At 39.1% G+C, this 13,119-nt stretch overlaps 1 protein-coding gene and 1 long non-coding RNA gene across 10 annotated transcripts in view; one reads left to right on the plus strand and one right to left on the minus strand.

Annotated features, from left to right (window-relative positions):
- Positions 1–13,119, minus strand: part of dab2ipb (DAB2 interacting protein b) — a 201,458-nt gene that overhangs the window by 100,498 nt on the left and 87,841 nt on the right. For 3 of the 9 annotated variants that reach the window (XR_007265039.1, XM_048613458.1, XM_048613449.1), the window contains exons 1-2: positions 8,540–8,652; positions 5,999–6,152 (exon numbers count right to left, since the gene is read on the minus strand). Coding sequence is in view for 8 of the 9 variants with exons in the window: in XM_048613458.1 (XP_048469415.1) it covers positions 5,999–6,152; positions 8,540–8,601 (216 nt within the window). In the remaining variant the exon portion in view is untranslated. Of the gene's footprint in view, positions 1–5,998; positions 6,153–8,539; positions 8,654–13,119 lie in introns of those variants that run through there. The other 6 variants (XM_048613455.1, XM_048613456.1, XM_048613454.1 and 3 more) reach the window with 3 other exon arrangements.
- On the plus strand, positions 8,449–10,650 carry LOC125486359. Its single transcript, XR_007265040.1, has 3 exons — positions 8,449–8,733; positions 9,125–9,291; positions 9,397–10,650. It is a non-coding gene; the product is annotated as an uncharacterized LOC125486359 (long non-coding RNA).

The following is a 13,119-nucleotide window of genomic DNA, read 5'->3' on the forward strand; positions in this document are numbered from 1 at the left end:
TTTTGACTCAGGCCTTCCGGTGGACCATTGCCTTGGGCTCACCACACCTTCTGATGCAGACGACCAGGCTACTGAGTGGATAGCCAAGCAGTGAATGAGGCTTCCAGACAGCATTCAAGAGAACTAAGACAGAAGAGTGGAGATGAAAATAATTGAATAATCAGAAGGCTTCCAATCGGTGCAAAGATACAAAACTGAAGCTGTAATATTAAGGGTTGGAATAAGATACATAACATGTGGGAACCTGAACAGCACAGAATAATTAAGCAGCCAGACACAGATGGCCACACCCATTTTGTTGAACTGGCAGCTTGAGAGCAGAAAACTATACACAGAATGGAGTTGCCTGAGGCTAGAAGTCAGGTGGATGATGTGGGGTGGATAGAACTCACTCATTGCATAACCTGAGTATCAGAGCAAGCCAGAGGACGTAAGTGAGGTCTTAAATGAATATTTCTCATTTGTATTCACAGAGGAGAAAGATATTGTAAGCTGGGGATTTCAGTTGGGATGGTGACGTTCTACAGCATGTTAAGATTAATAAAGAGGAGGTATCAGATATTTTAGTGAGCATAAAGGTGCATAAATATGTACAGCCTGATGAAATATCCCAGACTGCTATGGGAGGCAAGAGAGGAGTTGCTGCAGCGTTGATGGATTTATTTAATACTTTGCTGGCCACAGGAGAAGTGATAGATGATTGGAGGATAGCTAACGTGGTTCCTTTGTTCTGGCTACAGTCTGATATTGTTCAGCTGGTAAACTGGGCTAAGCAATGGCAGACAGAATTAAATCCTGATGATTAATGCATGGTGATGCATTTTGAGAACTCTAATAAGGGAGGGATACACACAATGAATGGTGGGTTCCTTGGGAGTACTGAGGAACATAGGGACTTTAATCCACAGATCCCTGAAGGTATCAGCACAGGTAGACAGGGTGGTGGAGAGGGCATATGGGCTGCTTGCCTTCATTGGCCAACAAATGTCACGTAGAATGTAGGAGAAAGGAAGACTTGTTACAACTTTATAAAACACTGGTTAGGCCACTGATGGAATACTGTGTGCAGTTCTGGTCGCCACACTATTGAAAGGACATGATTGCACTGGAGAGGGTGCAGAGGAGATTCACTAGGATGTTGCCTACAATAAAAAGTCTCAGTTATGAGGAAAAACTGGATAGGCTGGGTTTGTTTTACTTGGAGCGGAAAAAGCTGAGGGGGAGATCTAATTGAGGTATACAAAATTATGAGAAGCACAGACAGGGTAGACCGTGAGATTCTTTTTCCCATAGCAGATGTGTCTAAGACCAGACGGCGTAAGTTAATGGTGAGGAGCAAGTGGTTTGGAGGAGATCTGAGAAAAAAAATGTCACCCTTAGAAAATAGAACTGCTTGAGAGGGTGGTGGAGGCAGGTATTCTCGTAACATTTAAGAAGTATCTGGATGGCCACTGAAAATGCCAGGGCACAGTAGGCTATAGGCCAAGTATAGGCAAATGGGACTAGTGTAGTTTGTTGTTTGTTAGTTGACAGAGACATAGTGGACCAAAGAGTCTGTTTCTATGCTACATGACTCTACTCTAGGATAGCTTCAGTGGGGTCAGACAGTTGGGGGTTTGTGAATTGACTTGTGAGTGTCGTGAATCCAAGGGGGGGGGCACTGGTGTGAGGAAATCTACTCTCACCCTGGAAAACACACAGGCAAACCCTGCCCGGAGGCAGAAACTAAAGCAACAGGTGCTGCTGATGGTATGCTTCCAGGAAAGCTGACTGGCCTACACCCCAACATGTGTGATATGCCTTAGAGACTAGATCTCGTGCCAATAAGGATGAGAGGCTGAGAAGGTTGTTTCGAGCAAATACTGAATATCAGCCCAACCCTTATCATTTGCCATGATCACATTCTAGCTGCTATGGCACATTGAACCTGCTCATCAAATGGTCATTGTGAGGCACGTGCAGTAGCAAGGACAGCATTGCTCAAGCAGGGAAGGGTGTAAAGGAACCAGCAGGTGGTGCTGGTGAGGGAGGTCACTGAACAGGGCCACTGGAACAGTTGCACCAGGAGCTCGAGCAACAAATGTCAACAGTAAGGGAATGTTCCAAGCAGAATAGCTGGGGCAGTCAAACAGATCCTCTTGGAAGGAAACAGTGCCTTTGGGGAGGGCGATCTGCTGGGGAAAAGGGTCAGAGAGATAAAGGGTTTACACAACCAGATGTTCAAATCTTAATTTTAATTCATGTTTGTAATGCCCTATTGCCAGTGGAATAAGGAATCTCTGCTTCATGATCTTTGGGCTTTCCGTATGTTTAAGTTTCATGTTACATAGGGATTAAACCAGAAACTAATAAGAATCAGAGTAGCATGCCTGAAGGGAGGATAAATGTTTGGGAAACACTATTTCAATTAAGAGTAGGAGAGCAACAAACTTCAATAATTCACAATGGGAGACCTAAAATTTTTTGAATTAAACATTTGTACATTAATTCATTTTGCAAAACCTAGACAATGGTGTAACTAAGGAAGTGCTCCAGATTTAGTGCAAATTGTGTGTCTGATCTTGTAAGCAAAAGGACCCATAAATTTAAAAAAACCCTTATACTGATGTTAAATCTACTTGTGATTCTGCGGTCAGTATTTTTTATGTATATATAAGTGTAGGAGAGAAAATGATTCTTTGAATATGCAAGTAGGCAGCTGGACCAGGTCTGAGGAAAATTGTAATATGCTTAAGATGTATTAAATATTTACATGAATTGATAAATCACTAGAATTATGGGCTACATTCAAGTGTAGATTTTTTAAATTTAATATAGCATGCAAGAGAAATGAAACTGCTAAACATACATATTCAATATAATTTACTATTTAAATTATCTTAATGTATTGATAGAAACTCTTGAAAAGAATTGTACCTTCTTTCCACCGACTGTCTATGAACACACACAAAAGATTATTATTTTTTCCACATGCGTAAAACTATAAGAAACACATCCATGGATAAAATATGAAAACAATTCCACAGGTTTGTTTTTCCTTTCAAAATGAGAAAGGGTATGCAGTTGGGTGCCAGTACCCAAATTATATGATGGCTGACTTTCTAGTAGTCACGTTGTTAGGCAAGGGATCCAGGCTGCTGGTAGGACTGTTTTATTCATTCCTGATCATTAGTCCACGACTGGGCAGAGCTTCAGACGTTATCAAATCATTCAATTGTATGTCGGCATTAAAAACATTTTAACATTGCCCCATGACAGCTTTAGAGGACTGGGATTGATGCCAGCTATGAAGAAGTCCAGTCTGGACAGCGCACTCCCAGGAAAATAGAAAACCTCTCAAAGAAAAATGATAGAGATATCAGTGGAGAATTGTATCATGGTATTAATGAGAAATAAAGATTAAGAAGAAGAAGTATTTTACTGAGACACAATCTCTTCTATTAACATTTCAGTGGGAGAAAATTTTCTGTAACAATTACTTCCTATAATGTTCAGCCTAACCAGTAGAATGGGACTGTTTTTTTTGCTATTATTCTTGAATTGCATCAAACATTAACTGTCAACTCCTGTTTTTATTTCTTCTGCCTGCTATGAGCTCATCTTGCTCATGAGACCCAGCTCCTGCTCCTTTGACTCTATTCCTGCTAAGCTGTTGACCACCCACATTCCTTTTCTGGCTTCCAGCAAACAGACACTTTCACTAGCTGACTGTTCCGAGGTGCTGTCCTCCTTCAAATCTGCTGAAATCAATCACCATCCCTGCCTCAAAAAAAACACTTGAGCCCCCTCCATCCCTGGACATTATCACCCAACTTCAAACCATCCTTTCCTGCCTTTGCATGTCACCTCTGTAGGTCTGTTTCCATGCTGTACAATTCTATGATTGTGCCCATCCTCTCTAGAACTTTATGCTTGCATCACTCCAATCAGGTGTCTTCCACATCAGAGTACCAGACAGCTCTTACCAAAGTCAAAAATGGCATCTAATGTGATTCTTACAAAAGGTAAACTATCCCTTCTCTTGTTGACCACACCCTTCTCCAACACCTCTCCCCCAAACAGAACTGCACTTCCCTTGTTCCATTCTTAACAAACTATCCACATAGCTCCCATACTAGTACCTCTGATATCTCCTTTTCCCTCTCCTTTTATTCATCTATACAATGCCTGATGACGTTATCCAAACACAACAAATTTCCACATGGGTGCTAATAACATCCAGTTCAATCTCACCATTACCTCCCTTAACCCCTCCATTGTCTCTAAATTGTCAAACGTTTGTCAGACACCAATACGAAATGAACAATAATTTTCTCCATGTAAATACTGAATGGACCAAAGCCACTGTCTTTGTTTCCTGTTACAACTTCCTGGACAGTGACTCCATCCCTCTTCCTGGCAATTGCCTGAAATTGTATCAAACAATGAACAACTTTGGTATCATATTTCATCCCTGATGCGAGTTTCAGTCTGCTTACTATATCTACTAAATTAAGAGGGCACATTTCCAATTTTGTAACATGGCTTGAATCCATCCTGGCATAGCTCATCTATTGCCAAAGTTGTCAACCATGCTTTTTTCCCCCCTATTTGATCATGAGCTGACCGTTAAACTGCATCACCTACCCATAAAAAACTGTGCAATCAGACTCAAATTCTCCAACAATCGCCTTAGAAGCTCCAACTCGAAACTGTTCAAAGCTGCATTTACAGTACTCTATCACACAAGTTTATACACTAATCACCAGTAAAAACTAAAAGAACTTTCATTTGTAGATTACTTACATCACCAGATGTGAATTTACAAGTTATTGTTATTTCTATTGATTGATGAATACTTAAAATGATGTCGGATTTCCTTGGATGATATTTCGATGGAATAGTACATTTAAAAGCCTGCGAAATAGCAGAGGCATTAAACCACTGAATTCCCATGTGTTAATAACGGTGACAGTAATTTCTGTCCAGTAGAAAAGTCGCAGAAGACTTTTTATTTTTAGTTTTCTAAGAAAGGTCAACAAACATTATTTAGAAAAGGCAGATAAAAATACTTTACCTTTCACAAGGCTGAATGTTTAACAAATTTCTTTGTGCAGCTGCAATAAAAACTTACAGAAAGAGATTAAGCAGTGAGTAGTAATTAGAAATCAGTCTCCCGTGATAATGTCCCTTTGAATAAAGTTGAATGTCAATTCATTGACTATAGGATTGTTACTTTATACGTGTGAAGTTCAAAAATAAGAAGTCAGTGGTGCGAAATGACACCTGATAGCTTTTGCAGCAGTGCTTGGTATTCCACAATGGATCCTTAAGATTGTATAAGGAGATCTCTGCCTACTGAATATGCAACATTCCTTAGCAGCAGCAGTGGGTACCTTTCATTCGTGTGAAAAATGTTAACTGGAGTTGAGAGTCTTTGAAATTTATGAAATGGCTTGTCTTTATTGAAAAGATATCCTCTACTTAGCACCATTTGTGAAGGGAGGTGTGCAATTTAACCACTTTTCAAACAGAAGGCCCATTATTGAGTGGAAAATAATGACACTGTGATACCAATAAGCAAAAGCCTCATCCTCATCTTTAAATCCTTTCATAATCTCTTCAGTCTCTCAAGATCCTTTAGAATTTGGCCTTCTATGCATTTTCTTCCCACTCCAGCACATTCTACATTGCCTCAGTCTTTGTGACAGGGCTTTCAGCCACCTAAGTTTTACTCTGCCTAAAGCACTCCAGCAATCTTCTTCAATTTGTAGGTTCAAAGGCCAACTTAAAATCAACCTTTCAATCTGTTCTTCTAATGTTTCCAATGTGGCCCAGAAACCGATTCTTTTCAGTTTCACTCTAAAACACTTTGATTTTTCTTAAATATTGTAAGTTCTGAGTTTTGCTATTTGGTTCAACAATCCATTTGATAAGGTAAGTTACTGCTGTGCAAATCAGAAAAATTACCTAATGACTAGTTGGTGAAAACACTGAATTTTGGTGCTTCTCTGCTTACCTCAAAACAATAATCCTGTCCCAGGATACTACTGTGAACAGATTTAATCACGACTTCTTCCTCCATACTGAGATCCAATGCCTCCACAGCACTACTAGGACTGAGCAAAGACTCGTGAGAACGTGATTCTTTCAACCTCGGCATTAGACGTGATCTGAAAGAAAGCACAAAGCAAGGAAGGGTCAAAAAGCATACTCTCTCTTCAGAATCTTTTTTCTGATGCAAATACATAGGTGCACAGGTTAAATCAACAGAATAGTTTCTGCATACAATTTATTTCGTATGAACGTACATAACTTCACTTATCATTACATTTAGAGATATTCTTGGTTGTACAGTTGGGAGGCAATGTCCTTTAGAACTAGACAGTCAAGACAAGTCACATGTTCAGACCCCTGGATCAAAGCAACGAACGTCAGCAAGACAATTAACAGGTGCTGAGCTAACTATCAGACAACCTCAATATCACGTTACGCCAGGCAGCATCAGAGGAGCAGGAAAGCTGGCATTTCGGGTCAGGACCCTTCTTCAGAAATGGGGGAGGGGAAGGGGTCTCTGAAATGAATGGGAGGGGGGCATGGTGATAGCAGGTAGGTAGTGGTGGGGATTGGTCAGTGAGGTGAGAGGAGCGGATAGGTGGGAGAGAAGACGGATAGTCTTTCAGTCTTCTCTCCCACCTATCCGCACCTCCCACCTCACGGATCAATCCCCAGCACTAGCTACCTGCTATCACCACCCTCCCCCTCTCTATTCATTTCAGAGCTCCCTTTCCCTCCCCCATTTCTGAAGAAGGGTCCAGACCTGAAACGTCAGCTTTCCTGCTCCTCTGTTGCTGCCTGGCCTGCTGTGTTCCTCTAGTTCCACACTGTGCTATCTCAGACTCCAGCATCAGCAGTTCTTAATAACTCTCAATATCACTTTGGTGGGTTAAGAGAAGTAGGTCAGCTTTGCTCCTGACCATTGTGATCACTGCTGCGACTAGATGTTAAGCAAGGACAAGAGAGGACCAAAGTTCAGGTGAAGTGATTTCCCACAGTCAAAACAACTCTGACAATGATTGGACAAACTTTTCAATGTTTGGTGGCCACTTCCAGTGAAGTATCCAACAATATTTCAACATTGAATATGGTAACTCATTAGAGGACATCTTATTAAATTCATGTGAGAAATGCAAGATAAATGAAATTAATGGGATTCAAACAGAGATTCCATTCTTGTGCATTTCTACATTACATTATTTGTGTCTAATTTTTCAACAGAAGACTAATTATAATTGAAAATGACAGAATACAAGAAGTGGCTGTTGGTCATGAGGTAGTATGGTACTCAATCCTCATCGGATAACTCACCCTACAACTGCATATTGTACTAATCAGAAGTTGTTACTAGAATATATCTAATCTATACAGGGTAAATGCAGTGATTCCAGCAGAAAGCTGTGCCCAAATTGAGCAAGGGCAAAGAATCATTGCTACCTTATGGTGGCCTGATGTCTGGTCCATTTTTTCTTTGATATAGCCACATAGTTTTGCCGAATATGTCATTGCATACAACAGGGATACTTGTGGCATTTTACTGAAGTAACATTCCTTTCATATAACACTGCTTTTTTTGAAATTCTGGACAACTTAGTCGATATTTTGAAGTCTGATCTACACAAAGTAGCACAGATGTAACCAAATGGAAATGGCTGTATATGACAATGCCTCCCAAACTATTTTCCAATGGGACCCTATTTTAACACTTGATAATTAGCATAACCCACCAACATAACATGTTACATCATGGCTTGTGTAATCATGATAATGTTATTATTATAGTTTGTGTATTAAGATCCTGAAACAGCACCTGCCAAACCCATGACCACTTCCATCTCGATGGACAAGGGCAGCACACACATGGGAACACCACCATCTGCAAGTTCCCTCCAAATCACTCATCATCCTGAGTTGGAAATATATCATTATTCCTTTACTGTTGCTGGGTCAAAATCCTGGAATTCCCTCCTTAAGTGCATTGTGGGTCAATTCACAGCACATAAACATCAGTGGTTCAAGAAGGTAGCTCACCACTACCTTCTCAAAAGCAATAAATGCCAGCCAGCCAGCGTTGCCCATGAAAATCTTTGCTTTCAAAGTACTTTGTTAAAATGTAGCCATGTAGTTTTCAGGCAAGCTTTGCCATATTCCTCGAGAAGATTCAGTGAAAGCTCTCTTCTCCACCACTCGCCCCTCTCTCTCCCCATTACGCACATACACACATTTGCCCCATTTCTCAGATCTCCTTCTCTGCAAATAAATACTAGCACCCCTCCCCCCTCCGTATCTTCCCCTCTCTCACACTCACTCAACAGTCTCTCTTCCAGAACTCCCTCCTATTCACCCAGACATGTTCACCAGCCCCTGTCCCCTCCCCTTTCCTCCAAAACTAGTGTTTCACTTGCTGGTCTCTGCCTGCACAGCCAGTACACAAATATCCCAGTTCTATTCAAACTTATCACTAAAAGTTGTTTCTAATGTTCAAAGGGTATTTCAAGCTCACTGTCTCTCTTTGTTACACGGTGACATTGATTCAGGAGCTGGAGGGCCGTCATGTCCAAACATATAGGCTGAGCAGTCGCCTCTCCCCAGCTGCCATTGCTGCCTCAGAGAAGGGACTGATTACAACTCCACATGTGACATCTGTGACATCACCAGGGATCACGGCTCGTGGTTTGGGAACCCCTGGCGTTAGAGGTAAAGTCAATGGTTCTGATCACATTTGCTAGTTGAGATGCGTTAAAGATCATTACTTTAGTGACAGTATGATTGGTACAATTTTGTTATCAGCAAAAAAAAAATTCATGTCTGCATCAATATTAGACTGCTCTTCAACAAAAGTCCAACTGTCAAACAGAGATAAGTGTAGCAGTCTCTGCTGTAGAATACTGGAAAAGAAAAATAATCTTCTTGTTCAGCTTTCGATACTCAATATTTAATATTTTGTACTTTAACTTAACTGCCACAGCTAATTAAGTTTGAAAAATCTGTTAGACTTGACTCTACATTAAGGCACATTTCAGAATGTGAAAAGTCTGCACTGTACAGTTTTAACAGACATGTTTAACAAAGATTATTCCTTTTTTAGACAGTTCCACCTATCACCTGTCACAACAACCTACCACATCCTGCACAAATCTCCAAACAACCTATCTATCCAACCATTCAAGCACCATGTGCCCTGCATATGGCAGAGTCTGAAGATCACATATTGGACTTATCAGCCATTTCAGAACTCACTGAACTGGATTTGAAGTAAGTCATCCTCGAGCCCAAGGGACTGCCTAAGATTACTACCTTCTCAAGGTTGAAATTGAAAATGAAATACAAGGCTTTCTAATTTTTTTGCCTTTCTTTCAGATATTGACTCAAGGGAAACAACTTCAGGTGGTTTGGAAAGAAGGTCACTACTTGGTCTCTAAGAAAGTGTAAATAAAGAGAAGGTATACAGTAATGAATTATTGGAAAGCAAGGGCTGATATTCAAGCACTTTCAAAAAAAAATAGACAATACTAATATGGACATGTGAGCTCTTTCTGTTTAGCTATAAATATATTTGAAGCTATTCCCACTGTCTCACAACTTTCATAAACAGCAATGAATAGAAGATCAATAAAAAAAGATTCAGTGAAACATTTTGCTGAAGCAAGAAACAATATGGATGAAAAGAGACTTTAATGCTAACAAAATGAGCTGTGAATCTTATGATGTCTCATTCTATCTCAGCACGACTTCACTCTGAATAAGCAGAAAACAAATAAAAAGTTAACAAAACCATTCTATTGTAATTAAAGTGCTGATCTTTTAAAATCATGTACATATCAGATACTGCAAGGATAGGCATTGTATCTCCTTGTTCTTATTGTCTTGGCTCATAAGTTGCAACTGGCACTGTTACATCATGGCCTGTGTAATCATGATAATGTTAAGAAAATAGACTGGTGATTGCAGTCTTTGGCTCAATAAGAATATAACTAATTGCACTCCTACCTAGGATACTCCTTTTTGTACTGTATTCATTTTTCTAAACCACCTTCAAAAATTTTGACACAAAGATTTTACTTTTTCTTACCTATAGATTACTTTACTTAATCGCATACTCCTATATAGCTTAATTCTCCTAATGGACATGCTACCATTATAATGGAGCTCAATTCTTTTAGGAATGAAGAGTAGTGGTTTTCCACCCACAGAAATACTCATGTGAATTAATGTCTCAGCTACCCAATACATTAACTGGTGGGCAGGTCTTTTTGTACTGATTGTAATGTTTTGTAATTGGCAGTAATAACAAACTTGCCAAAACAAATTGCTACAATCTTAGCTCTAATTATACGACTAACCTAATGTTAAAAGGGTTGTATGAGAAACATTAATCAAGACTATGCAGAATAAAGTGCCATTTTATATTACATATTGGAAGAAGTGTCATTATTTAACACACTGAAATGTGTCTGCTCTTCAAGTAAGAGTGCAAGTTAATCAGCTCCTTCAATTTCAACAGCTGTCATTATCTCTGAAGTTGTTTTATTTACACTGACCTTGACCTTTTGTTATATTTGTGTCAACAAACTGGTTATCACCCAAATAAACGGGCTATTACATTTCAGCTCATATTTGATTAAATGCGGTTTTTCTGTTTGTAAAAAAACGTTTTCCAGAATTATTCTTCAAACATTCATCTGCACAGGGAACATCTCCACAGAAGATGTTTATTTTATTGTTATTTTCCATAAGAATACGTGTGATTTTGAACTTAAGATAATTCTGGCACAAAATGAATTGCAAAAATAATTGTTGCCACTTCCTGTCTCTTTTGTTTCACAATAAATCAACTGAATAGAACTGTATACAGAAGAATGAACTGAACATACAAGCCTGAAGTATTTTTGTGGATTAAAAAAAAGTTCAAACTTGAACTTCTGGTCAACAATCCTTAACGTATTGCTATTCCAAACCACAAAACAACTGATTCTACAGTCACCTCTTACCAACCCAGTTTAAGAACTGAAAATGCCTTGTTTGTATGCAGTACTGCAGTTACCTCCTTTTTCAACTCCCAAGAGAACACACAATATCCGGTTCATAAATTTCACATCTAATAACAGCTGGGTTTGCCGGTATAATCACAGGAAATACTTAGATGTTTCAAATCTGTTTGCAGGCTACAGCTTGAAAGCCATTTAATTTCTGATGCAGTATTGTCATTAAGAGTGTTTAGGTGGAAGACACAAAATACTTACAGAAACAGAAGCGTGTGGTTCAATCACAATCCAAAACAAAGCATAAGAAATAATTGGCTATGGCGTCTGGCAGTTGTCAGACTGTAACTGTTTGTAACTGTCTATATATAAAATTAATACTTTCTTAGCCACCCTAAGTTCAACCTTGTCTACTTGGACAGCCGTAGAACAGTAAAAGCAAACAGTTTGGTTGACAGCCGAAAAGGCACTTTGTTTCAATTGGCTTCTTTGTAGTCAGGCAGGCAGTCCCAGTCAGTCCAAACCTAACAATTTTTCAGCTACCAATATATGCTACATCTGCCTGACTTTAATCCTCATTGCCCACAACTGCCTTCATCTCCCATGAACAACAGTTGACCAATTTAAACTCGCCAATGTTTTCTTTTTCAAGAGAATTCTTTCTGTAACAGATCTAATCAGTTACTCTTAAATTTCAATCTTACACTAAAATCCCTTTTGTATAGACTTTAGGGGCAAATAATGATGCACATTCTATTTGGAGGTGTGCTAATTTAGATATCTCTCACTTAAGCAATTAATTTCATAACATTACTGAGTTTTAGATTGTATTTTCATTACAAGGAATTCCAAGAACCAATTTTCTTTAAACTAATAATGCAATTTTTGAAGAACTACTGTAATATTTTTTGAAAATTTGATGAGAGATTTTGTTTTCACAAAATTTGATTCAATGTTGCATCTTTTGAGTACATCTGAAAAGACAAGCCATAACATTCATGGAAACCATGTGTACTTTGCAAAATATAACAGTTTTTGAACACATTGCATTTGGGAGAGGGAGGATGCAGCTGTACACATTCAGTTCCCTACATTGTGAGTGACTATTCACTTCCAGACAGGAAGGAAAAGCAACAAAGCTTCTCCAAAGGGAACAAGTATTGCAATCGCTCAGCTCTGCAAAATCTGTAGCAGAACAAGGATGGTAGCAAAGGAATAGAAGAATATTTCCATGGAAAATTAAAAGTGGTGGAGAAAGGGACAGAAAAATAATATTCTTAACACTCGCAATGTACCAACATGAAACACAAATCTTAACCAACAATATGTGTTCATTGCCATCTTACCCTATCGGCCTCTTATGCATCCCCCAGTACCACTGCCACACCCTCAGTTATGCCTGCAGTTGTCAAAGTTCTAAGATACAGAATTCTTCTCTGAAGCTCCAATTTTAAAATGCCCCATAAAACCTAACTTTTACTGCTTATTCAATCATACATGTTAACATTGCCATTGTTGGGATTGTCAATTTTAGATCAATTACTTGCAATGATATTTTATCACATCCAAGGTAGCAAATAGATGCTTATTGTTCTTGGTTCTGCATGGATGGTGACTCAATTAAAGCATGCCCATGTCCATTGGCTAACATTGATGTGATAGCAAAATTCATTAAAGATACACAAGGAAACTGGGTCAGAGCTCTGTCCAGGATCTATAATGGTAGGTCCTCTTACTCGATGTAGAAACAAAAGACCACAGCAGTGTGCAACTTTCTGAATTACATATTCTCTACTGGAATGAATTAAAGGCAATGTTATTGACAATATAGAAAAAACAATAATATATAGCAGCTGAAAAGTAGTAGATAGTAGTACAGAAGATTACAGCTTTCTTCATAGAGGATTCATGGTTGTAAATGAGAGAATTTAAACATAGAAGTGCAAATTCATCAAGTTTGGCAGCATCTAAAGGAATAGCTTAGGGAAACTTTAACAGTCTGCACTCCTCTTCTAACTACCTGGACGTGATACCTGGCAAATTGGAAGATGGTTGTGCTTGTCAGTCATCTCAGCTCCAGGACATCTAGGCAGGAGGAGTT

The sequence above is a fragment of the Rhincodon typus genome, chromosome 28, assembly GCF_021869965.1.
Source record: "Rhincodon typus isolate 14 chromosome 28, sRhiTyp1.1, whole genome shotgun sequence".
In the NCBI taxonomy this organism is placed as follows: domain Eukaryota; kingdom Metazoa; phylum Chordata; class Chondrichthyes; order Orectolobiformes; family Rhincodontidae; genus Rhincodon; species Rhincodon typus.